The sequence below is a fragment of the Vipera berus genome (assembly GCF_964194415.1).
Source record: "Vipera berus genome assembly, chromosome: 2".
Classification (NCBI taxonomy): Eukaryota; Metazoa; Chordata; class Lepidosauria; order Squamata; family Viperidae; genus Vipera; species Vipera berus.
Genome location: NC_138203.1, coordinates 207413847 through 207440689, shown reverse-complemented (window position 1 = coordinate 207440689; position 26843 = coordinate 207413847). Strand labels below are relative to the sequence as shown.

The following is a 26843-nucleotide window of genomic DNA, read 5'->3' as shown; positions in this document are numbered from 1 at the left end:
AAATCTAACTGAGCCAAATACCTCAGGTTCAATCTCAATAGCTCATTTTTATGTCGCTTTGTATTACAACGGCAACTCTGAATCCATTTTGGCAAAGGCAATAGATAAAATTTAAAATCACAGCTCCTTATTACCACCCAGTAATAGTGTAAACTGGTAAGTTGGCTTAACATTTTTCTGATATTGTGTTTATCCTCCCAGACTCACCTTGAACTGTGACATGGGGAGCATATAAATATCATCATCATCATCATCATCATCATCATCATCATCATCATCATCATCATCATCATCCTGCTGTTATTTTGTGTCTTTAAATCAGTGCTGACTCCTAGCTACTGCCTGGATTAGTCCCTGCAGTTTTCTTGACAAGGTTTTTCAGAAGTGGTTTGCCACTGGGTCCTTCCTAGAGCTGAGAAGGAGTGACTCACTGGGTGGGATTAGAACTCACAGTCTCCCAATTTCTAGCTTTGGACCTTAACCATTACACTAAACTACCTCTCTACTAATGTATAAAACTGAGGAAAAAATGTTACAAATTTTCTGTTAGGTAACCTTTTATATAGCCCATTATTTTAGTCTTTGAAAGGAGAAGGATTAAAGAAACCTTTGCCACCTTCTTACTCTTCATCATGGTATGGTGAAGGGTTTTGCCTCTTACTTGGTAATGACTAAACATATTTGCTTTTAGTCACTTTTATTTCCCTTCTGCATTTTGCTCATTCTCCTCTACTAATTTCTAAATTAAAAGTTCTCTGAGTAGACCAATTTTAACATAAAATACCATGTACTCAGATGGTAGTAAATGACAAATTGCTCAAAAGTATTCCTCGTAAACTTGGAAGGACTGCTGCCCCCAGCACCCCCAGCACTTACTTATATATATATTTCCAGCAATATATACGGTACACTGCACATGCTGATAAAAAATTCTAAAGGTACAATACCATAAAATCAATAATAAAATGACCACAAACCAGCCATATGATGTTAATCATAATTAAAAATATTATTGATAATTACAGTGAGGAAAACCATTCTCCATAATATTAATAACCTCCTATAGAATGGAAACTCAATCTCCTACCAATTCTCAAATATTTTCAGAAATAGCCAGATTTTAGCAGCTTCCCAAAATGCCAACAGGGTTTCTGGCATAAAAAGCATTGGTTTGGGCAGTTTTATTTTTCTTACACATAACAGATAGTCACTAAAGGACTAGTGGAGGATTTTCAACTATTTCAGATCCAATTGCACAAAATATTTCAGGTACGCAACTATTTTTTTAAAGAAGAAAAGAGAATTAAGCTTCATGGTTTATTTCTATATACTTGTTGGAATAGACATTAAAAAAGCTAACAACAACAACAAAACTGCCTAAAAAGCAGAGCAACAAAGAAAGGACTGTGATGTTCTTACTCATGCACAGCTTAGCTTTTGATGTTTGTCACATCTGCTGTGGTGTGAGACTCTGTCCCCAAGCACTGAGGTACAGTTACAGCACAATGGAGAATGGATAGCTATGGGAACTTTCTTCTATCTCATCTCAACACAAGCTGAGGTATTTTATATGTGACTCAGGGCAAATGGAATGAGTCAATTTTCATGGAAACATCTTCTAAGATTCCTTGTTTAACTTCCCAACAGAGCTTACATGCCTGGACTTTCTTGATAGTCTTCCAGCTCAAGTAATGTCAGACTCTGCTTAACTTTTAAATAATCAATCCCATGGAAGTCAGTGGACTTGCTTCAGAGTATACAACTCTAGGATTACTTAACGAAGAACTATAAGGGCTGACTTATGGTATCCCAGATTTCCACAGCTGCAATCTCCTGCTGCTACTTTTAGTTTGAGATATCCTATGTGATTACCACTGTATCCCTTAATTCCCTCAGATAGCTTTCTGAATGACTTTATATAGGGACTTTCTAATTGTTGTTGTTATTTTATATCCTGTGTTTCAATTCACTTTCTGATTCTGTATTGTGAAGAGCAGCATACCATTTCAAATATTCAGTGGTAACTGAATTTGCATGTTCTAAATCCCAAGATAATAATAATAGGAGGAAATTACATTTGTCGTTGAGCATCTCTCTCTCCCATGCTAATTTGTGAATGTCTTTCCTGACAGATCATCAGAAGCTAGAACGAGAGGCTCGGATCTGCCGCCTTCTGAAACATCCTAACATAGGTAGGAAAAAGCTCTCTACTCTTTCTAGGGGATTTTGCCTGCTTCTGTTCCACCTTTCTTTCATTTCTAGTAAATGATGGGAACACAACATCAGTATTCTCATACTGCATATTTCAAAGGCAAAGGCATATTTACCTGGTGCTGTTTGTTCATTTAGCAGTTTTAATTTACTTCCATGAAGGCATACATTAGATCTTCTCTGGCAGCCTTTCCCAACGTATTGTACCCTTACAATTTCCATCTTCCTTGGCCATGCTGATCTAGGACTATTTCTGAATTTGCAAATGTGTGTTCAATTAATCAGTTAATGTGCTGTTGAAGAGGGATCATTAATATAAAAAGATATTCAGCAAGAATTTTACAATGCCCTTTAGTGCTAGTGTTGTCTCATTCCTTCTCCTTTAATTGTTTTGTTCTTGAAAATATGTTTGTGCATTTCTATATGTATTAATCCCCTTGTTTTCAGTTTCCTTTGCAAATACCCCCACACACATTCTCTTTCTGACTGTGTACATTAGTGTTTCATAATAGAAGGAAGGGAACAGGCCATAATTTGCAGATGAAATTACAGCTCAGATCCAGGTTTATCCAAGATTAGCTTTGGTTTGAAGAGTCTTGACAGGTTCTCATCCAATGGACTTCTTTTTGCCATTAAACTTTTTTTAACTTATCCAGGTCTTCAACTGATCTGTGATAGTAGCCTTAATGCAAAGCCATCATGTTAATTGGCTCTAAATCAGGGGTGTCAAACTCACAACAGTCATGTGACATGTCACGATGTATCGTGACTTTTTTTGCCATTGCTGGCAATGGGGTGGGCAAGGTTGCACTATGATGCATCCGGCCCGTGGGCTGGCAGTTTGACACCCCTGCTCTAAATCTTTCTTTTACTGAAGCATCTGGACATATATTATCATACTTTGCAGGACATGGGATTCTGTAGCAAAATAGTTTCCTTCCTGCTGCCTCAATTCTACACATCTGATCTGGGGACCATAACCCCGATAGGACAAATGGACATTTCTGTTCTTGAATTTCCATCTCTTTTTTTCTGAATGTGTTTAGTCAATGGGGGAGGAACCTACAGTCCTCAGTTTGCATGTGGCTTTTAGCCAAAGCATATGCTTCCTCAGAGGAATTTACAAGGCCTTTTCAAGCAAGCAATTCAGATCCCTAGTAAGAAGGTCCCTTACTTGGCAAACTGCTGAATGGAGGTAAACAAAAGAAAAACAGAGCATTGGAGAGAGGTGGGGAGAGAGAAGGGAGAAAAGGAAAAACAGATTCCAGAGAAGGATGTGACTTGAGGAAAAGAGATAGTGAGTGATTCCTGTTCACTTTTGCACCTGCCCTTCTGGTTGTTTGCTTTAGCCTGCTCCAACTGACCTGCATCTCACAACACTTATCTAAGGAATATATTCCTTCTACTTAACAGAAAGAAATTTGCAAGAGGGTGCATGGATTTGCACATTGTGCCATGGTTTGTTTAACCATGATGTGTTGACTCACACTTGGCTGGGATTACATAACACCCATGAGCCATGGTTTATAAACATCATTTATACAGCAACAACAACCTCCTTTATTGCAATAGTGTTTTTAAATGCTGGGAGAATTGTGCCTGTTTTAAAGGCACCAGGTCTTGCCAAGCAAAAAATGATGGCAGCTCATCTGTCCTGAGTGGGGTTGCTATGCAACTCTCCCCCTTTCCATTTTTTTTTTGCCTTATGCCTATAGTAACCGGAACAGCGCAGGAGTGGAATCTGACTGCTTTTCAAGGCAAACCTCAGTGAAAAAGAGATGACAGGAGTCCTCCTTCCTGAGGAGTCAGGAAGAATGCTTGGTTTTCCTATCATCATGGGAGAAGGATATTGATTGGTAAAAAGATAAAGGAGAGATTCATCCCTTAAGAACTTTTCCTTGCATCCTTTAGAGTTGCTCTAATGGCCTGAAAAGGCTTGCGGGCTTGGTCTTGTACCTCTAAAGCAGAAAGTGGCTTTTCATGCAACAAGAAAAGCACTATTCACTTACTAATGTCTGCAGATCAAGCCCATATGTGGGGCTGAGGGAGGAAAGGAGCAGTCCTATGTTCTGTCCCTTTGGTCTCTTTGCTCTCCAGAGCTCTTCAATGTTATAGAATAAATGTCCTTGATTTGAAGGACTAGCTGGAATCTAACAGGGTTTTTGCTAGAGTGGATGAAAGATCGCAAGAAAGTTTGTGCAGAACATACCCAGTGTGTTATATGTTAATTGTTAATGTTAAGTATTTAGAGTTGGAAGAAATGTTAACCACTGTATGAGGTAATAACCATGACAGGAATAGCGCAGCTCTCCACCATGCATGCGCAAACCGCCACGAGGACGCGAAGCTGTCAAAACACACACCGCAGCCGATTGGCTCAGCAGTCCCGGCGGGAGAAGAACGAGCAGCGGATTGGTGCAGCCAGCCAGCTGCCGGCTATAAAAGAGCAAAAGCGGAGCACCTGAGTGTCCGGTACCTCAATAAACTGTTAGACCAAGCCAGCTGTCTCTGAGTGGTTCTTGAGCCACTTCACTGGCAACGAGGGTGGGATCTGCTTCGCCAAGCTGAAGTCACCGCCAGGGAAGAGAGTTCCCGGCGACCAGAGCGAGTCACGGCTGAAGTCACAACGGGAAGTTATAACTTCCACTGACGCGGCGAAGCAGACTACCGGACCGAGACAGTATGGCCAACTTCAGACGTGTACAAGAGTTTGACATCCGCCATCCAGAGCGTTGGAAGTCGCATCTGGGGCAGGTCGAAGGGTTCCTACTGGTCAGCAATATCACAGAAGACCGAGCCAAAGTGGCATCTCTCCTGTATATAAGTGGCCCGGCAGTATACGACGTCGCCGTCGGCATTTTCAGCCCAGAGCCGATAGCGGAGGTACCCTACACAAAACTAACGGAGAGACTCAACAAGCATTTCATGCCGGCGCGCTCTGAGCTGTACTGGAGGGTACAATTTGCGTGTCGACACAAGCGGCCGGATGAATCTGCGACTGATTTCATCGCAGGAGTCCGGCACGCCGCCCGAAGATGCCGATTTCCAGATTTGGAAGACCGGATCAGGGACCAAGTAGTTATCGGGCTTAAAGACGAGCGCCTCCAGAAGAAAATTATAGCGAAACCAGATTTAAATTTAGCGGAGGTCTCCAGGGAAGTTCTAGCGTATGAAGACAGCCACCAAGGAGACCCCGCACGGCCCACCATCGAACAACATGGATCGGTGCATCAAGAAGGGATAACCCTAAGCGACGACGATGAACTGATAGACCTGACCGACGTGGATGCCATACAACGGCGACTCGAGAGACTCCAAACCCGCCGAAATGACCATGGGGAAAAACAAAAATCCAAAAGCTACAGTTCCCCACAAAGCTACCCCAAGGAACAGTGATCCACCTGTGCCAGCTGCGGCGGAAACCATGCCCGAGCCGCCTGCTGGTTCCGAAATGCCAAATGCCATAACTGTGGAAAAACCAGGCACATCAGGACGGTATGCCGGAGCTGACCCCGCGAGAATCTTCACGAGTTGGAGGCTACCTCCCCAGGTACGAGACCCACAAGAGCCTATAGCGAAAAGCCCCTGGGGTCCTTAGTGCAGGCGGTAAACAGGGACAGGGAAGCAAAGGGAGTCCACCAGCTAAACCCAAAGGTTAAAATCAGAACAAAACTACAAGGGGTCCACTGTGACATGGAAGTAGATTCCGGGTCCTCGGTGTCACTAATTTCCCTTAAGACCTTCAGGGAAATTTGCTGGCATAACCAGAAACAAATTCCATTAGAACCCCCCCCCGATACATCTGGCAGACTACCAGAAAACCCCCCATTCAATTAAAAGGAAAGGCCCGAGTGATAGTTGAATTCAAAAAATTCCGAGGTCCACTTGATGTGTTAGTCATGCAAGGAGATCGAACCAGCCTAATCGGCCTGGACTGGTTCAAGGCCTTAGGCATTGCTATTACGGGTGTTAACACAACACAGGCCACAAGCCTCGAAGCCGTCTGCAATCACTTTGCAGACGTCTTCGATGGCTCCCTGGGGAAATATACCGGCCCACCCATCTCCTTAAAACTAACCCCGCCGTACAACCAATACGAATCAGAGCCAGAAGAGTTCCGTTCGCCCTCAAAAAGAAAATTGAGGATGAACTGGAACGCCTGGTTCAATTAGGGGTCCTAGAACCTACAGATGGGGGGAGCTGGGAAACCCCAATTGTCACCCCAATTAAGCCAAATGGCCAAATTCGGCTCTGTGCCGACTACAAAGCTACCCTGAACCGAGCATTAAACGCACACGTTTACCCAGTCCCCGCGGTTAAAGACGTCCTCGCTTCCATCCGCTCCGGCGCCATCTTTGCCAAGTTAGACTTGGCGCAGGCATATTTGCAACTCCGAGTAACTAAGGAAACCGCGGATGCGCAGACCATAGTCACTCACCATGGGGCTTTTAAAGTCAAGCGGTTACAATTTGGCATATCAGCAGCCCTGGGAATATTCCAAGGAATAATGGAGAAAACCTTAAAAGGAATTCCCGGGGTCTGCCCCTACTTCGACGATGTCCTCATCGCCGGCGAATCAGAGCCAATCCTAGCGGACAGGCTGACAGCTGTTCTAAACCGATTTAGAACAGCCGGTCTTAAACTGCAAAAAGAGAAATGCTCAATAGGGGTGCCATCCACGGAATTCCTTGGGTATAGAATTGATGCCCAAGGAATCCATCTGACCAACTCCAAGATTAAGGCTATCAAAGCAGCCCCCACCCCCAAAAACAAGCAGGAGTTGCAAGCCTTCTTAGGCTTACTGAACTTCTATCATGCATTTTTGCCCCATAAAGCAACAATAGCCGAACCACTACATAGACTATTGGATAAGGGGACCCCATGGATCTGGACATCAAAACATGATGCCAGTTTCCACAATCTAAAAAACTTCCTATGTAACAGCTCCATGGTCACACTATTCAAAGAGGACCTGCCCCTATGCATCGCTTGCGACGCATCCCCATACAGAATAGGGGCAGTCCTAAGCCATCTAACAGAAGAAGGAACACAAAGGCCAATAGCATTTTATTCAAGAACCCTGTCCAAAGCGGAACGGAACTATGCCCAAATTGACAGGGAGGCATTGGCAGACAGTTCACCATTTTCACCGACCATAAACCCCTTTTAGGTATATTCACATGGGACAAAATAACACCCCAAATCCTGTCACCCAGAATCTTAAGATGGTCGACCTTCTTATTGGCTTATACTTATAAATTGGTGCACAAACCGGGGAAAGAATTGGGCCACGCAGACAGACTCAGCAGGCTTCCTTTGCCAGCCATTGACCCCGACCCAGCCCTGGCCAGGCACATCTTAGCAATTTCAGAACTGCCAGAATGCCCATTGTCAGCCAAGGACATAGCCTCGGCCACAGCCAAAGAAAAATACCTTAGCAGAGTACTGCGGTGGGTCACTGCCGGCTGGCCTGCGAAGTGCCCAGAGCCAGAGTTCCAACCATTCTTCGCTAGGAAGCAAGAACTGACATCCCATTTGGGGTGCCTTCTATGGGGGTAACAGAGTAGTGGTTCCAGAGAAACACAGACCACAGACATTGCGCACACTACATGAAGTACACCCAGGAGTGGTAAAGATGAAAGCCCTAGCTAGGAGCTATGTTTGGTGGCCAGGAATAGATAGAAACATCGAAGACCATGTGGCAGGATGCTACCCATGCCAAATAGCGAGACCAGCCCCACCCCAGGCCCCGGTCCACAAATGGGAGACAACCAAAAACCCATGGTTCCGAGTACACCTGGACTTCGCAGGGCCCCTACAGGGACAACATTTCCTAATAGCTGTGGATAGTTTCTCCAAATGGCTGGAGGTTATCCCAGTCAACAGTATCACCATAGCTGCCACTGTTCAGGGACTCTGGGGGCTTTTTGCCCGATGTCTTGGTCTCGGATAACGGGCCCCAATTTACCTCTCGTGAATTTCAGATATTCACCACGGAGAACTCTATTAGGCATGTCACGTCGGCTCCGTTCCATCCCTCGTCTAATGGTATGGCTGAAATTATGGTGAGATCTACTAAAGATGCCTTAAAGAAATTCATCAAAGGAAACTGCCACCGGCGACTAGCCCAGTTCTTACTGGCCCAGCACACCACCCCTTGCACAACCACTGGGAAATCACCAGCTGAACTGCGTTGGGGAAGGAGACTAATTACCAGAGTGGACAGAATGCACCCAGACAGGACAAACCTTGACGCAGAGCAGCCTCTTCTGCTAAGGTCCTTAAGGAACGGACAAACCGTTTGGGCAAGGAACTACGCAGGGGGGCAAAAATGGGTGCAAGGGGTTGTTATAGACCAAACCGGACCCCTGTCATATCTGATAGACGCTGGCCGCAACGAGCACATCCGGCGACACCTCGACCAACTAAGGAAACGGAGCCCCCAAAATATAGCAGAACTGGCAAACCCTAACATAGGGGAGGAAGAAACCCCACAAGAAGGTGACCAAGAATTACCTGACCAGACACTACCCGAAACCGCCAATCAGCAACTACCAGAACAAGGGGAAGAGGAGCAAGTCACAGAAACACCCATACGTCGCTCCGGGCGAACAAGGAAACCCCCAGCCTACCTGCAAGACTATGAGTGGGCAGGCAGCAGTCTGCAACAACGGGGTGGGGGGGAAGGAACCGATCCAGGGTAAGGGTAAGGGGTGTGTTATATGTTAATTGTTAATGTTAAGTATTTAGAGTTGGAAGAAATGTTAACCACTGTATGAGGTAATAACCATGACAGGAATACACGCGGCAGCTTTGACAGCTGTCAAAAGCTGCTGCTGGCGAAGGCGCAGGCGCAGCAAGCTGACAGCTCTCAGCTGTCAGCGCAGCTCTCCACCACGCATGCGCAAACCACCACGAGGACGCGAAGCTGTCAAAACACACACCGCAGCCGATTGGCTCAGCAGTCCCGGCGGGAGAAGAACGAGTGGCGGATTGGTGCAGCCAGCCGGCTGCCAGCTATAAAAGAGCAAAAGCGGAGCACCTGAGTGCCCGGTACCTCAATAAAATGTTAGACCAAGCCAGCTGTCTCTGAGTGGTTCTTGAGCCACTTCACCCAGAACATACCAGTCTCTTCCTCCGTGCTCTGCCTGTAACACATGTGCCTAGCACCACCCATGTTTCCTCCCCCCCTTCTTCTCTTCACACATGTCCATGTACATGAACACCCATGTGGCCTCTACTTTATAAATGATTCAGATCCTAAAGAACCTGTCAGCTTGAATCTGTCTTGGGCAAATGCCAGTAGAGCAAAGTCAGGCCCTTTCCATCAAGTGGAATCACAGAGGGACAATTGCCCGACCAAGTGGCTGCTATGGCAACAGAGGCCTTTTTTCCCCCTTTCTTTCCCTTGCCCCAATGACAGAAATGTTTCCTCAGATAAATAAAAATGGGGGAAATTAATAATAATATGAATGGAGGGGAAGGAAAAGGGTTGTTCTGAATAAAGGTGTAGGACCTGAATTTTCGAAATAAAAGAGAGCCAAGGAGACCATTGTTTCTTCTCACCACTTCAAAAACTTTGTGTTTGTGTGTGTGTGTGTGTGAGAGAGAACCATTTTTATACTGATGTTTTCAAGTGACAAATCTGACCAAAATGGAAGAGAGATATTGACAAGGAAAACAAATAATTCTAATGGAAAGAACAGTAATTCAATAAGGAGTGCACCACAGGCTTTTTGAATGCCTGCGGGTAATTAGAATTAATTTAAAACAGATAAAAAAATCACAGCAAGACAATGTGCTTAATGAAAAAATAAACAGCATAAACCATAATAATATCTTGGCTCCATCTGGCACTAAGTTCAGATCTCTGCCAGGCTATTTTGGTTTCTTGAATACGTGTTGTACTTCCAGGTTGCTGCTTTTTAAGGCTGTCACCTATTTTTACCAGCTGTTTGTTTAAAGTGGCTCAGCACACTGAAGACAAACTTGATTTTGTTATATCCTTCAGAAGTAAAAACATTAAATTCTTCAGAACAAATCTTGACTGCTCATATAGGATTCTAGAAAGGTCTCACTTCTAACAGAACCATTCAAGGAGTATATATAGAAATGATATTTATCATTTAATATCTGGCATAATTTACCATGTATATAACTGTCTATACCAGGGGTCCCCAAACCCTGGTCCATGGACCAGTATCGGGCTGCGGCATGTCAGCAACTGATCCTCACAAACAAGCAAAGCCCCATTCACGGGATGCAGGCAGCACACAAAACCATGCGGCATGTCAGCAACTGGTCCGCACAAACAAGCAAACACCCATCTGCGGGATGCAGGCAGCACACAAAACCATACACCCCCCGGTCTGTGCAAAAACCTCTCTCCATGTAACCGGTCCCTGGTGCCCAAAACGTTGGGGACCTCTGGTCTACAACCTGTCTTCTTACTGTATCTTCGCCTCTCCTGTTCAACATCTACATGAAACCGCTGGGTGAGATCATTCGTGGTTTTGGAGTTGGGTATCATCAATATGCTGATGATACCCAACTTTTCTTTTCGACCCCAAACCACCCCAGTGATGCCCTCGCTGTGATGTCCCATTGCCTGGAGGCGGTTCGGGTCTGGATGGGGAGGAACAGACTTCAACTCAACCCTGACAAGACTGAGTGGCTGTACATTCCGGCATCCCGGGACATTCAAAATGTTCCATCTCTTTCTATGGGGGGTGAGCTCTTACCCCCCGTGGATAGGGCTCGCAACTTGGGAGTCCTCCTAGATTCACGGCTTACCCTGGAAGATCATATAGTAGCCGTGACTAGGGGGGCTTTCGCCCAGGTTCGCCTGGTGTGCCAGTTGCGGCCCTATCTGAACCGGGATGCCCTGTGTACGGTCACTCATGCGCTCGTGACCTCTCGCCTTGACTACTGTAATGCTCTCTACATGGGGCTTCCCTTGAAGACCACTCGGAGGCTCCAACTGGTACAGAATGCGGCCGCGAGAGTTGTCTTGGGAGTTTCCCGGTACTCCCATGTTACACCTTTGCTCCGCGAGCTGCATTGGTTACCAGTTGTCTTTCGGGTGAGGTTCAAGGTTTTGGTTACGATCTTTAAGTCCCTACATGGCATGGGTCCGGGATACCTCAGGGACCACCTGCTGCCGGCATCAACTCCCCTCCGCCCTGTGCGTTCCCACAGAGAGAGCCTCCTCAGGGTGCCGCCAGTCAAGGAATGCCGACTGGTGGCCCCCAGGGGGAGGGCCTTCTCTGTGGGCGCTCCGGTATTATGGAACCAACTGCCGGTGGAGCTCCGGACGGCATCAGACCTCCGAACTTTCCATCGTGGCCTGAAGACCCACCTATTTGAAATGGCTGGTCTGGCCTGATGGGGGATTATGGGTTTTAATTTGTCGTTTTAGATTTGTATTACTGTTTTTAACTGGGCATGGGTTTAATCTTTTTTTAATTTTTGTATTGTCTTTTTTATATATGCCCTGTGAACCGCCCTGAGTCCCTACCAAGGAGAAGGGCGGTATACAAATTAAATAAACTTGAAACTTGAAACTTGAAACTTTATTTTTAAACTTGAACTTGATTGATGCTGATAAATCTGTGACAAAAATCAATGTTACTATTACAAATTAACATTATAAAATAAAGATAGTACAACTATTATTTTTGATTGGTCTTTTCTTGCTAGCCACCCTATACTTCTCCTGGGAGTATAGAATACAAACGTGCATTAAACTGATGATAATGATGTCAATGATGATGACAATGATGCTTTCTCTTTTGAATTTGGAGAGATGCAGAATTTGGAGAAATTTTAGTGCATCACTTCCAACGTCTATCATTTCATTTTATTTTATTGCATTTATATACCGCCCTTTCCCTGAGGACTCAGGGCGGTTTACAGGGAGTTAAAAATCAAACATACAAAAGTTAAAAGCCAAGTTAAAAAATATTAAATCAACCCTGTGCTATTAAAAACCCCAATTAAAATAATTTTCTCCTCAGCCTGGGCCCGAGAGCTCAAAGAGCCAGGTCTTCAGGCCCCGGCGGAATGATCGGAGGTCGGGGGCAGTCCTCAGCTCCACCGGCAGCTGGTTCCAGAGGGCAGGCGCTCCCACTGAGAAGGCCCTATCCCTGGGTGTCAACCGCCGGCAATCTCTTACCGGCAGAACCCTGAGCAGACCCTCCCTGTGGGAGCGCACTGGGTGAAGGGCGTTTGAAGCCGGCAGCAGGTGTTCCCTCAAATACCCCGGACCCAGGCCATGTAGGGCTTTATAGGTAATAACCAGCACCTTGAATTTCACCCGGAGGGCAACCGGAAGCCAATGCAGCTCGCGGAGTAGAGGTGTTACATGGGAGTATCGGGAAACCCCCATTACAACTCGCGCGGCCGCATTCTGCACCAGTTGAAGCCTCCGAGTGGTCTTCAAGGGCAGCCCCATGTAGAGAGCATTACAGTAGTCCAAACAGGAGGTCACAAGCGCATGAGTAACTGTGCGTAGGGCGTCTCGGTCCAGATAGGGACGCAACTGGCGCACCAGGCGAACCTGTGCAAAAGCCCCCCTGGTCACGGCTCCTATATGATCTTCAAAATTGAGCCGTGAATCCAGGAGGACGCCCAAGTTGTGAGCCCTATCAACGGGGGGTAACACCTCACCCCCCATCGTTAGAGGTGGAATAACTTGGTTAACCCGAGATGCCGATATGCACAGCCACTCAGTCTTGGCGGGATTGAGACGAAGCCTGTTTCTCCCCATCCAGACCTGAACCGCCTCCAGGCACCGGGACATCACGGAGAGGGCATCACTGGGTTGGTTCGGGGTGGAAAGAAAAAGTTGGGTATCATCAGCGTACTGGTGATACCCCACCCCGAAACCACGAATGATCTCGCCCAGCGGCTTCATATAGATGTTGAACAGGAGAGGCGAGAGAACCGACCCCTGAGGAACTCCACAAATGAGAGGCCTCGGGGCGGATCTCTGCCCTCCTGTCAACACCGACTGCGAGCGGCCCTGAAGGTAGGAGGAGAACCACCGTAGAACGGTGCCTCCCACTCCCAACCCCCTGAGACGCCGCAGCAGGATACCATGGTCGATGGTATCGAAAGCCGCTGAGAGATCTAATAGGACCAGGACAGAGGAGCAACCCCTGTCCCTTGCCCTCCAGAGATCATTCACCAGCGCGACCAATGCCGTCTCCGTGCTGTGTCCGGGCCTGAAGCCCGATTGGTACGGGTCCAGATAATCAGTTTCCTCCAGGAACAGAGGGAGCTGATGCGCCACCACACTCTCAACAACCTTCGCCAGAAAGCAAAGGTTGGAGCCTGGACGATAGTTGTTTAAAGCAGCCGGGTCCAAAGCAGGCTTCTTGAGAAGGGGTCTCACCACCGCCTCCTTCAAGGCGGCAGGGAAGACACCCTCCTTCAAAGAAGCAGTTATTACTGCATGGAACCAGCCTCGTGTTCCCTCCCGAGCCGCATAAGCTAGCCAGGAGGGGCACGGATCCAACAAACAGGTGGTGGTGCTCAGTCTCCCCATGATCCTGTCCACATCATCAGGGGAAACAGGGTCGAACTCAGTCCAGATAATGTGCTCAAGACCACCTGATTCCTCCACATCAGACTCTGCCCAGTCAGAGTCCAGGCCGGTCCGGATCCGAGCGATTTTGTCCACCAGATGAAGACTAAACTCCTCGGCTCGTCCCCGCAAGGGATCCTCTCTCACCTCCTGGTTAAGGAGGGAGCGAGTCACCCTAAACAGGGCAGCCGGGCGATTATCTGCGGACGCGATAAGGGCGGCAAAGTAGTTAGACTTTGCCGTCCTTATCGCCGCAAGATAAGACCTTATAAAGGTTCTTAACTGCAATCAGTCGGATTCGGATCGGCTGGACCTCCAACCGCTCTCTAGACCTCGTCTCCGACGCTTCATCTCCCGGAGCTCCACAGAGAACCATGGGGCCCAACGGGATCTGCGCCGGGTCAGAGGTCGCATGGGTACAATGCAGTCAAGTGCCCTGGTGGCAGCCGTTTCCCAGGCCTCCACCAGAGCATCGACTGGGCTGTGGGTAAGGGTGATAGGTATAGGCCCAAGCGCCCTCTGGAACCGATCCGGGTCCATTAGGCGCCTGGGGCGGAACCACCTGGTCGGTTCCGCCGCCCAGCGGCGGGGGGTGGCATGACGGAAAACCAGCCTCAGGAGGTGATGATCTGACCATGACAGAGGGGTGATGGACGGGGAACCCCCTCCCAGATCATCCAACCACTGTCCAGACAGGAACACCAGGTCGAGAGTATGATCCCCCTCATGAGTTGGGCCCTCAATAACCTGGGTCAGGCCCATGGCTGTCATGGAGGCCATGAACTCCCGAGCTAACTCCGACGACCCTCCCAGTGACGGCAGGTTGAAGTCACCCAGGACTATAAGCCTGGGGAACTCCACCGCCAACCCTGAGAGGGTGTCGAGCAGCTCAGGCAGGGCTGTTGCCACACAGCTGGGTGCCAGGTATGTAAGCAACAAGCCCAACTGAACCCGAGGACCACATCTCAAGAGGAGGGATTCACTCCCGGCCATCTGGACAATGGTGGCCTCCCGGGGACACAAAGTCTCCCGAATAACCACTGCCACCCCACCACCCCTGCCCTGAGCCCGTGGCTGGTGAAGCACCCGGAAACCTGGCAGGCATAACTCGGTGAGAGGCACCCCTCCCTCCGAACCCAACCAAGTTTCCGTGATGCACGCTAGATCCGCACATTCCTCCTCGATCAGATCATAGATGAGGGGAGCTTTGTTAACTACAGATCTAGCGTTAAAATAGACCAACCTGAGCTCAGGGGCCTGATCACCCTCATCCCCGGGTAAGAGGGTGCTAACCGGAGGGTTGGAGCGCGCCACCGCTCGGAGATAGCGGGGGCGCGATCCCAGATGTTGATATGGCCCTCCGCGCAAACACCTGCTGCCATTCCCTATCGCCGTGGGGATTTGAAGCCCCACCCCCACATTCCCAGAACCAGCAGCCACCTCCCCAGACCCCGTCCCGTCAGGACCTCTAACAGGACCAGACTGAGTGCCGGTTAAAGATTCCCTCCCTACCCCCCTCTCCCTCCCCCTCCCTAACCTTTTAAAATAACCGGCTAAAAATTTTATCAGGGGCCTCTTAGCACGTCTTAACTCGAGGCCCCTATCTAAGCCCAGCCACCTCTCGGAGTCCCAGAGCTTGGGCTCGTCATTAAGGGGAGTATGGAAACAGGCGACAGGTCGCGCCCATGAGGCAGGAACCCCCCTAAGGGCATACAAGTCCGCTTCGGAGTAATGATAAACCATACATAAGGATAGTCTCTTAGGGCAGATGTTGTAAAAATGTCCAAAGGATCGCTCAATGATGGTGTATAGCTGGAAAAGGAAGTCCAGTAGGCATATCTCTTAGTCCGCAAGGCCATCTCAGCTCTCACCTGAGATGGTAATCCAAGGGACAACCTCAGTCGTCCTCTCACTCCGGCTGAGGAGTCCAATCTGGAGCAGAGAGAGAAAGGGGGGTCCTGAGCCAGGCCCACCCCAACTGGTCTCTCACACTAGTGAGGTGGTCGCTGACCAGTCCAAAACCGTCCTCCCACCACGGTCAGGTCCCAGCCACACTGGACTGTCAATAGGGGGATCTTAATTCCCATCAGGCATGGAGCTAGCCATAATGCCTGCCTGTCAACAGAGAAAGTAAAGAACAGGCAGGCCAGGCCTCTGTCGATCCTCGCATCACCGGCCAACGCCGCCAGTCTGGGGGGGGGAGGACAGAAGCATTCTCTCCCCAACGCCCGTCCCCCAGTCCAAACGATCTTCCAGCGGCGGAGAGAGGCAATCCCAGCAGCTGTATTGAGTCCGGGAATTCGCCAACATGTCCACCGAGGCCGATGACCAGGCCCACAGTCCGCAACCACCATCCGGAAGGAGAAGGCTCCGTGCCGCCGAAAACGGCGCCAGCCAGCTGATGGTCATAGAAAGGTCTCCGACCGGTGGGATCGTCGCCGCTGCCCCTCCGACAAACAGAGGGTATCCACGGCGAGCAGGCAGAAGAGGGAAGGCAGATCAAGGCGTCCCGGGCTTCACGGCGCTGTAGCAGTGCTCGGCATTGTAGCGAAGCTCGGCAGGTCGGCAGGCCGGCAGTTCTCAAGCGCCGCTAGTTCAGGTCAGCAAGCCGCTAGTTCGGAGGGGGGGGCTCAGCGCCGCGAAAAACAGCGCCCAGCAGCTGTTTTTAAATCCCGCAACCCCCAAAGTCGCCTCGGCGAGCAACCAAAAAAGGGAAGGCAAGGCAAGGCGTCCCGGACTTCACGGCGCTGTAGCAGCGCTCGGCGCCATAGCGGAGCTCGGCAGGTCGGCAGGCCGGCAGTTCTCAAGCGCCGCTAGTTCGGAGGGGGGGGGCTCAGCGCCGCAAAAAACAGCGCCCAGCAGCTGTTTTTAAATCCCCCACCCCCAGAGTCGCCTCAGCATACCGTGGGCCTCCCTGAGCAAGTTCCTTTGGAGCCCTCGAAGAGCACCCGAAGCTTAGGTTGCGGCCGTCGCCATCTTGGGCAAAAAAAAAAAATCACCATCTCTCTCTTGCCCTTCAATTTATGTAAGAAGGGTATAGGAAAGGAACAAATTTATTTTCCCAGCCGATACCAGTTATATTGTGCAATATATATTGTAATCAGTGGCATAGGAATCCTGTGATGAAATATCAATGATGGGTTGTATCAAGAGGTGAAAAGACAGTGGATGACTGTAATCAATTGTGGTTTCCATTTATTGAAACATTTATTGTACAACTTTATATATGTATGCATGTGTTCTTCACAGACATGCATACATATATAAAGATGTACAATAAACATATGTATGTTTTTGTTACTTTTCAACTTTTTTCCTTTATAACTTTATAAAAGAATATGTATGCTTTCTTTCTTTGTGTGTTTTTTAAAAAATTAGGAGTTCAAAAGACATGAGAAATTACAACTTTTAAAATCTCCTCACTCCCCCAAAATGTGCTTCCTCTGGGTGATGTCCCAGAATAAAAAGCCATGGCTTTTCTGTAGGGGATGAGATAATTAACATTGCTGATGTCTGAATATATCTAGCTGATACTTTAGCTTCCCCTAAGAGAAGCATCTTGAAAATTCAGTTGGTTCCTCTCCATATTTTTTTTTCCTCTACAGTCATAAAAAGTGTATTTCTTTTTATGAACGGAAACCAAGATATCTTAACTAGTGTTAAGTAAGCCACATGATCACATAAGAGGCTGTTTCTCTAGGGTGGTCAATTTTCAAAGGCAATTAAGTCCTGGAATTTTTAATTTATTAATTAGAAGGATACATTTATTGTGTTGTACACAAAAGAGTCAGTAGCCCTGTTGTCACTTTATATCTGATTTTTTTCCTGAGCATTTTCTCTTAATTGATAAAACTGTTTTATCCCTGAACACTTTCATTGTTTCTTTTGTGAAATGGAGCATTATTTTTATTTCCTCCTTTGTTTAGGTGACGAGAAAGAATGGGATAAAACAACTTTCCTTAACAGTTTTTGTTGGAAAGATGTAGTTTCCCATTATGTGCAAGAAAAGAGATAAAAATGCAATACCATGTTGTAGAAACAATATATACTCTGATATTTTACAAACTTTGTACTAAATTAAATTATACAATTAGAAAAGACCAATAAACCCATTTATTAGTGCCAATTTTTTAATGTATAAAAATCAGCTGTCCTTGCTATATCTTAAATACTGTAAGAGGCCATATCTTGAATATATTTAATGTACAGTCAGTATAAAATAACTTTGTGCTTGGTTGGCAAATGAAAAAAGATGCATGTTGTCCTTATCTAACCAAGCTTGAATGTATTCATACTACAAGCTTTTTAGAAAAAACTCAAGAGGTGAAAAAGTTAACACCCTTGGGTACGTGCATTTCAACTTGTACAATATGGTTTGTATTTTTGTTTAGTTAGCCATAACAGGCTGGAATTGCTGGTTAGAGTACTGCATGCTATTTAAAGTGAAATTCAAGCCATCCACAAAAGATTTTTCATTTAGACCTCCATAGGCTGCAAACATATCAAAGGCATTACCGTACTGGAGAGGACTAAGGTTAAGGGGATTGTCTCCAGGGAACAGATTGTTTGTACTACCTTGGCCCTGTACATTAGGGAAAATGAATTCTTTTGCGTTAGGAGAAAGGGCAGATGTTTTCTGCTGCTGTTGTGATGGTTGTTGCTGTTGTGAAACCTGCTGGCTATTGAGGCCAAGACCATAGAGAGAGTGCATGGAGAATGAAAGAGCTTTCTGTTTCAGCAGATCGTTGACATTCAAACCAAGATTAGTGGGAGAAGTGCAGGCGACCTTGTTAGTACGGCTGCTGTTCTTCATCTTGGTCGAGCCAAACTTGGTGGCAGCAAACGTGGTGGTGGTAAAAGTTAAAGGCTGAGTGGAGCGGGGCATGAAGGTTGGGCTCACAGTGGCAGAATGACCAGTGGGAGGTGAAGGAGAACTTGACATAGAAGATGTGGGGTCACTAATTGGCATGAACACCTGGGCCTCTGGGTTAAAGCTATTCTTGATTTCTTTATCTAGTTCACATCCATTTTCACTGGAATCATCCACATAAAGCACTTTCACTGGTCCCTTTTCACCAATTTGGTATGAAACCTCAAATGGGTCAGTCCAAACACTAAGATCCTGAGGCAGATTGCCACGAACATCATCAATGTCCAAACCACTCTCTTTGGATGCTTGTTCAATGACTGGGTCCACTTTTTCACCTACATGTTTACATCTAAACCCTGATCCTTTATATGGCTTATCTGGATACCAGTGCCCTTCATACGTCTTCTTAAGCAATCTTTCAAGTTCTTCACCAAAAACGTTCACACGTCGTCTGGGAAGCTTATTGTACAAATATGAGATAATAAAATTGAGTGCTACAGCACAAAATTACAGTCTGTTTCAAACCACAACGATCAGGAAAAAAAAAGTTCAAAATACCACAGGAAAGCAAAAATTGTGTTCAAAGTGCTGATTTTAGTTGATAATTATTCTTCACCTTGAGTAGTGTTGTTCCCGGGTGAGCGGAGCAGGTGGCGTGACTGGTAGTGCAACAATTCTGGCTAGAGTCCGAGGGGTGCGGAGGGGACGGAGGGGGCTCAGGAGCAAAGCCCCATTCCCCGAAAGGACGCTTGGAGAGGGAAAAGGAGGATGGTGCTGCTCGCCTCTGACCCGAGAAAAGACGCACCCTGTTCGGGAGCTGCTCGATGCCTTCTTGTGTCCAGAGCCACAAGCAAGCCAAACACAAATAAACATGGTTGGTTACACAAATTCTGGCAGTACTGTTTATAAATTGGTGTGCTCTGTGAGCCTATGCTACTGGGCTAATTCAGTATGCAATGGTTTAACTACTTTATAATGCTTTGGTAAGACCACACTTGGAATATTGCATCATGTTTTGGTGGCCATAATATATAAAATTATGTTGAAACTCTAGAAAGAATGCAGAGAAGAGCATCAAAGATGATTAGGGGACTGGAGGCTAAAGCATATGAAGAACTGTTGCAGGAATTGGGTATGTCTAATTTAATTTAAAGAAGGACTAGGGGTAACATGATAGCAGTATTCCAATATCTAAGGGGGTGCCACAAAGAAGAGGGGGTTAACCTATTCCCAAAGCATCAGAAGGTAGGGCATGAAGTAATGAATGGAAACATATCAAGATGAGAAGCAACCTAGAACTAAGGAGAAATTTCCTGACAGAACAATTAATCAGTGGAACCACTTGCCTCCAAAAATTGTGGGTGCTCCAATATTGGAAGTTTTTAAGAAGAGACTGGACAACGATTTTTCTGAAATGGTATAGGGTTTCCTGCTTAAGCAGGGGGTTGGCTAGAAGACCTCAAGGTCCCTTCCAACTCTGTTATTCTGTTATTCAAAGTATGTATGCACCACAAATACAATTGAGAGGTCATCCTATATTCTGCCAGGGTCAGCTGCTTTTCAATTTCGTCACTGCAACTATAGCATGTAGTTCATTTGCAGTTTACTTGTGTACCATGTTCTTTTCTGTTGTTCTGATTTAGCCAGCTGTTCAAATAGTCAAGCATGGAGCCTGCTTCTTACTTTGCTCTCCTGAAAGATCTAAGTCTGTACCTAACAAAATGGCAGCATTTCTCTGTTGAGTCAGACAGGATTGTGTTAACATAATAATCTAATAGTTAACAGATTGCTATTTATACCCCAAAAGCCATTCTCCTTCCCCCTCACTGCTGCTTGGTAAATTCAAAGGTATCATTCTTTATGACAGCAGCATAAGTAGGCTGACTGTTGATTGATCTAGAAGGATCCAGAATGTGATGCTAGAAATGCAATGGCAGAATTGACTCTGGAATTCTAAACTAAGATCCATGTGAATATGAAGCTGAGGACAAAAAATTGCAGCATTCTGCCTTTGGGGGTATACTGGCTGGTTTCCTGCATCACCCTTAGCTGTCATATGCTTTAATTTTAGCACAAGCATATTATGTAAACTAGGCCAATTGTGGCTTGTTCATGAAACCACGATAGAGCAGACTGTGTGAATTCCATCTTCATCTACTAATGCCATAAACAGTAGTGCTGTCAGTTTAAGACAGAGGTACAGACACAGGAAGGTTATCAGGTAAAGTGAAGCAAACTTTCCAGATCTTGAAATAAATGACATGGCAGAGGTTATCTGAAGGGCTAAGAAACTATTAACTTAAGAGATTCACATTACCTCATTGCACCATTCACTCTATGAAGGAAAGGACAATTCCACTGAGTTTGAACCTTACTGTAAAAAAAGTATTTGGTTGATTCAGAGTGCAATAAATAGGAGAGGTTGTGTGTTCATGTAGCATTTTACATTGTAGCACATACATACAATCACTGCAGATTAAGGCACCAGGTTAGAAAGTCTCACCTTAGCCATGAAAGCCAGCTGGGTGACCTTGGCCAGTCACTTTTTCTCTTCACAGGGGGGTTGTTATGGGGGAAATAGGAAGGCAGTGTGTTGAATATGTTCATTATGAGTTATCTGTAAAATAGTAAAGGTGGGATACAAATAAATACATTAAAAATAAATTAAAGATGGCAAATGTGAAACAAGCCCAATTTATTTCATTCTTTTTCTTTTCAATTTAAATGAAATGTCAAATGATAAAATAAAGTGCAGAAATAAAAAGAAATTAAAGAGCAATAACAATAACAATGGCAAGATTAAACTAAATTAAAGGGCAATAACAATGGAAAAAGAAAGGAAATTGGAAATATGCACGTATATGTACAAGCATTTAAAATGCATTTAAGAGGCTTTAAAGATCCTGACTCAATATTTTTACATAGAATATTTATTCAGGTGAACGTAACCTCTTAGGAAAAACATTGTTAATATAGCTAAGGGATGGTGACTAGATTTGAATAAACATATTCTTATTTTTACAAGGTTTCAAAGCTCTTCATTGTTGTGCTAATTTTTTGGCCAATGCACTTTCCCACCCTTTAAAATAGTTCTGTTACAAAAAAAGATGTACTTTCCTTCTCCAGTGTTTTGTAATAACAAACCTAGTAGCTTCCAAAGGAATTAAATTAGTTTCTTACATTCCATCCATATGCATGCACGATAAGCTAATGGCAAACTTCATTGTCAGGAATTGCTATACAATTTTCTTGATATCTTCAACAACTTCTGAAGATAGAAGGTATGGCTGATTATATATTGCTTCCAAAAATGATATACAGGTAGTCCTCAACTTACAACAGTTTATTTAGTGACTGTTCAAAGTTACAACAGCACTGAAAAAAGTGACTTATGACCGTTTTTCACAGTTGCAACCTTTACAGCATCGTCATGATCATATGATCAAAATTCAGATGCTTGACAACTGTTTCATATTTATGATCGTTTCTGTCTCCCAAGGTCATGTGATCCCCTTCTGCAACCTTCTGACAAGCAAAATCAATGGGGAAGCCAGATTCATTTAACAACTGGGTTATTAACTTATCAACTGCAGAGATTCACTTAAGGTTGTAAAATGGGGGCAAAACTCTCTTAACAAGTGTCTCACTTAACAACAGAAATTTTGGGCTCAGTCGTGGTAATAAGTCAAGGACTTATATTGTTTGTTTGCAACTCTACAACACTATCTAGAAATATTACAATGTATATGATTATTTTTAAATGAAATTTTAAATTAAATACAAAATATATAATATTAGTAGAATATATAGTGGGATATTAATCTTTTTCAAACTCAGTTTTTCATGGCTTGCTAAAACAGATTTAGAATGAATTCTATGCCACAAAAAGTTTCTGTGAAATTCATCAAATTCCTACTCCCAATTATCCTACAGGTAGTTTTTGAAAAAGATTTTCATGAAAACCTATAATCTTTCATATATGGTTTTAGATTCCCTTGGTTTTAAATGAGGTATATCATTCTTTAATTGTTGTTAATTGTTGTCCAAATTGATGAAGTTTAATAAACTTTATGAAGGGATAATTGAATAGGATGGGATTCATTTGAAATCAAGTTGGAACTTATAATCATTTTTTCCTAAAACCTATTCAGCAGATCCATCAGGGGATGAGTATTTTTATTTTTATCTTTATGGATTATAGTGAGCTACTTAGAATTATTATATGAGAAAGGCATGCATACAGTATAAGTCCTGTAAATAAATTAATAAACATATTATATTTTATACAATTTTATGGGACTGGAAAAGTTATCCTTGCATTTAGTATACAATACGCTAATTTCTAATGAAAATGATAGGTATTACTCAAATCATTAATGAGTCCAATGCTAGATAAGTTGAAGCCATTGAACATTAATTTCTAATGATATCATTAATTGTCTTCACTGAAAAGCATCATTCTGCATATTTCTTGTTCCACTTTCAGTTCTACATACTGACTTAAATAAAGTCCAGCAGGAATTTTTAAATAACTACTTAAAACATATAATACTAACCTATTATATGATTTCTTGGGTTTTGATTTTGAACAACCTATGAGTCCAACCATTGTGGATGGTAGAGATTTTCTGGGCTTGGCAGATTCAAGAGGAGAGGAACCACATGTAACCTCAATAGTTCAAGTTGCTCAACCTTGGCTTAGAGAAATTTGTAACCCAACCCTTGGCTATCCTAAGGAACACAAAGTTGCAAGATTTCCTGTATTCTGTAAAAGTTATCAATGTGGATTCCTAGAATTCCTTGTGGGTGAGTTAGGCAGATTTATTTGTTTAACATATTAAGACAAAAAGCTGGTTTATGCATCAGAGTGATATAGAGTTCTAGATTGCCACATGTCCTCTTTTATAGTTAGGGTATTTGTCTCATCTTTGTACCTTTTCAACTAACAGACCTGTTTCTCCACTTCTCTAATGTCTTTTAGTCCTCTACTTTTTGAACAAATGAACTTGGAAAAAAGTTTCTGTTTTTCCTAAGTTACTGATTCCTCAATAGAGCCTATTGGACTAGGACAAAGTCCTACCACTTCATGTTTGTGGCATTTGTTATGATCCAGATGAATATCATTGCCAGAGCCTAACCTTGGAGTCAAGTACAGGAAAAAAAAGAGCTTTGTGCCTGCTGGTATAGAATTAAAGAAAAAAACCCTGACAGAATCCTTCTTAATTTCAACTGTTTGTTTATCAAGTATGACAAAAGGTGAGTTGCAAAGCAATCAAGCTGGAATAGTCTTTTCAGGGTGGAGGTGCAGGAACCAAGGGGATGGAAGAGACAAAAATCCCATCCAATAGAGAAACAAAGATCCTGAATGTCAGAAAAGAAGAGAGAGAGAGACAAAAAAAAAACAACTTCACAACGCAACTGAACCAGAGAGTCAGCTCAACCTCTGGCACTGATGGTTAGCAGAATGCAGCACCTTGGAACTGCTTTCAGATTGGCATAGAATCCTGGTGTAGACATGATCTGACTTTTACTATTGTAGGAAGAAGAGGCATCATCAGTCAGAACAGAGGTTAGGCCCTGCAAGTAATTTGTTTCGTCTAGTTTAATGAAGAGAAGGACTAGGGGTGACATGATAGCAGTTTTCCAATATCTCAGGAGTTGCCACAAAGAAGAGGGAGTCAAGCTATTCTCCAAAGCACCTGAAAGCAGGACAAGAAGCATTGGATGGAAACTAATCAAGGAGAGAAGCAACCTAGAGCTAAAGAGAAACTTCCTGACAGTTAGAACAATTAACCAGTGGAACAACCTGCCTCCAGAAGTGGTGAATGCTCCAAGAAGTTTTTAAGAACTGGAAGTTTTTAAGAAGAGACTGGACAGCCTGAGCAGGGGGTTGGACTACATGACCTCCAAGGTCCCTTCCAACTTTTATTATTATTATTATTATTATTATTATTATTATTATTATTATTATTATTATTATTATTATTATTATTATTATTTGCAAAATACAACAAAATTGGGAATTTGAGAGAAAGAAACTGCAAATCTGAAAGCTTGGAATATAAAAGCCAAGCAAAGAACAATAGCTGAAAAACAAAGCTATCTGTTGGAAGAAATTCTGGTTCATCTATGAGATGGTAAAATGAAATAATAAAATGAGAAAACGGACAAAGAAGAAATAAGGGCAATGAGTAAGAAGCATTTACAGGGATGGTTGTATGCTGGTTCAGATTAAAGTTCTAAATTAAGGGCTGTGCATTCTGGACCAATTTAGGATTTTATGGATCCCAAGTCCCATTATGTCATTGGCTCAATACACATTCTGAATCTGTTTTGTTATTTGTATAAAATGACTATGATCCAAAACTGCAATCTCTAACATTCATATGGTTGTCATGGTTGGTTCATTTTTTATTCAGTCTTTCAAAAGCCTTTGCTCACTGCAAGGATAGGAGGTCAAGTAGAGTTATGTATCCTAAAGGGCAAAAGAAGACAAAAGATTTCCAGAAGGTTCTAGGGACTTTCTAATTGCACTGTGACCATGGAGTTGAACTAGGTGGTTGACAGAATTTCCCAAGTCCCTTTTCCCACTTGGCAGGGCCAGTCTAGCCCCTTGAGGAAATGAATATTGATGTATATAGAACTTAATTGGAGGAAAATTCATGATGAGCTCTGCTGTTCATTGCCGAGAGCTGACTGTTGAGCTTCTTTGAGGGAGAGGATGGCAAAGAAAGAACTACTTTTCACTCACATGTGCCTCCACAATATTGTCCAGCAGAGCTCTTTTAGAAGTTGAAAAGAGTGGATGGATTCAATCACTTACATGGATTGTTATATGCTGGATCAGATTAAAATTTTAAATTAAGAGCTGCTCATTCTGGATCAACTGCTGCAGTGATAAATTTGCTGTACATTTTGAAATTATTTGCATCTTGGTTCCCACAGTGAATACAATTATATTAGAAGTAGGATTTATACTCCTTTTTTGTCCAGATTTATTGAATATATTCTAAATGTTGAAGTATGAGGATGCAAATTGGACAAATGTCATCAATTGTTAATTTCAATCTTTGTTATACTCAATCTTTGACTATCTTGGCTTGCTAGATTAGTAAGGAGGAAACGGCCAGAGGGATCCACGCTATTCTTAATTACTCATTGAAAGAGGAAGAGATAAACACCAGATTGCTCCTGAAGAAATATATTTTGATCTGGAAGTAATGATTGGTTACTAATAGCTTTTGGGGGCAAAGCACTTGAGTAAGTGATTCCATAACACGCCAGAGATTTTTGATGAAGTTGACATCTTCATCAATACAGTGAAAAATCAGACTCAGCATTGGGACAGAAATCAGTTTAGTTTGCCCTGTGATATGACATTTGCTAATAGACAGAAAAAGGAAGTGTAATCCTTTTTTTTTATTAAAAAGTTTTACAAAAACAAAATTTTACAATATATCCCCAAATCCCTCCCACCCCAAACCCACCCACTTCTCCCCCCACTTCCCAGAGCTAAATACAGGATTATAGTTACAATAATCATATTCTAAATAAAAATTATGCATAATATACAATTAACCAAATTCATAATGTGCTTTAACTCCCCTTTAACATAACTACAAACAAAGTACCAATAACAATATCCCACTAAAATCTACTCATAAGCTAAATGGAACTTTTTAGTTCCATATTTGTTCTGAATATAATTTATCCATCTCCTCCAAACTGAAATATATCTTTCCTGTGAATGATCTTTCAAATAAGCAGAAATCTTAGACATTTCTGCAAGATTCGAAACTTTAAACACCCATAGGAAGTGTAATCCTATTGATTGTCTTGTCCCCCTAAACAGCTTTCAATATTATCGATCTTGTTAATAGATTCTAAATATACTCTCCAGTTGAATGTTAGAGGCCCTTGTTTTACTTTACTTCAGTTGCTACTTGATAGCCATGCTAGAAAAGGTGGCACTGGAGGATTATAGCTTTACTCTGTGGTAATTATTTCACGAGAGTCCTCAGTTTTTCCCCATTTTATTTAATATCTAAAGGAAACTGCTGGGGGAGATCACTTGACAAAAATAGATTGAACTTCAATTGGAAATCTCTTGGTTAGTTAAGACAATGTGTTTTACTTTTGAAGAAGCCTGATGAACTTCAGATAGCTCAAAAAAAA

General features: G+C 44.0%; 2 protein-coding genes across 2 annotated transcripts in view; one reads left to right on the top strand and one right to left on the bottom strand.

Moving 5' to 3' along the window:
• CAMK2A (calcium/calmodulin dependent protein kinase II alpha) overlaps positions 1-26843 on the top strand; it is a gene marked incomplete at its 5' end in the record, with an annotated part of 178698 nt that overhangs the window by 83087 nt on the left and 68768 nt on the right. Inside the window, one exon of the mRNA XM_081320536.1 lies at positions 2133-2192. Within this exon, the coding sequence (XP_081176662.1) occupies positions 2133-2192 (60 nt within the window). The remainder of the gene's footprint in view (positions 1-2132; positions 2193-26843) is intronic.
• LOC308662401 (protein Tob1-like) lies at positions 17957-18980 on the bottom strand. Its single transcript, XM_081318167.1, has one exon. The coding sequence runs from the start codon at positions 18765-18767 to the stop codon at positions 18186-18188; it is 582 nt and encodes a 193-aa protein (XP_081174293.1). The 5' UTR covers positions 18768-18980; the 3' UTR covers positions 17957-18185.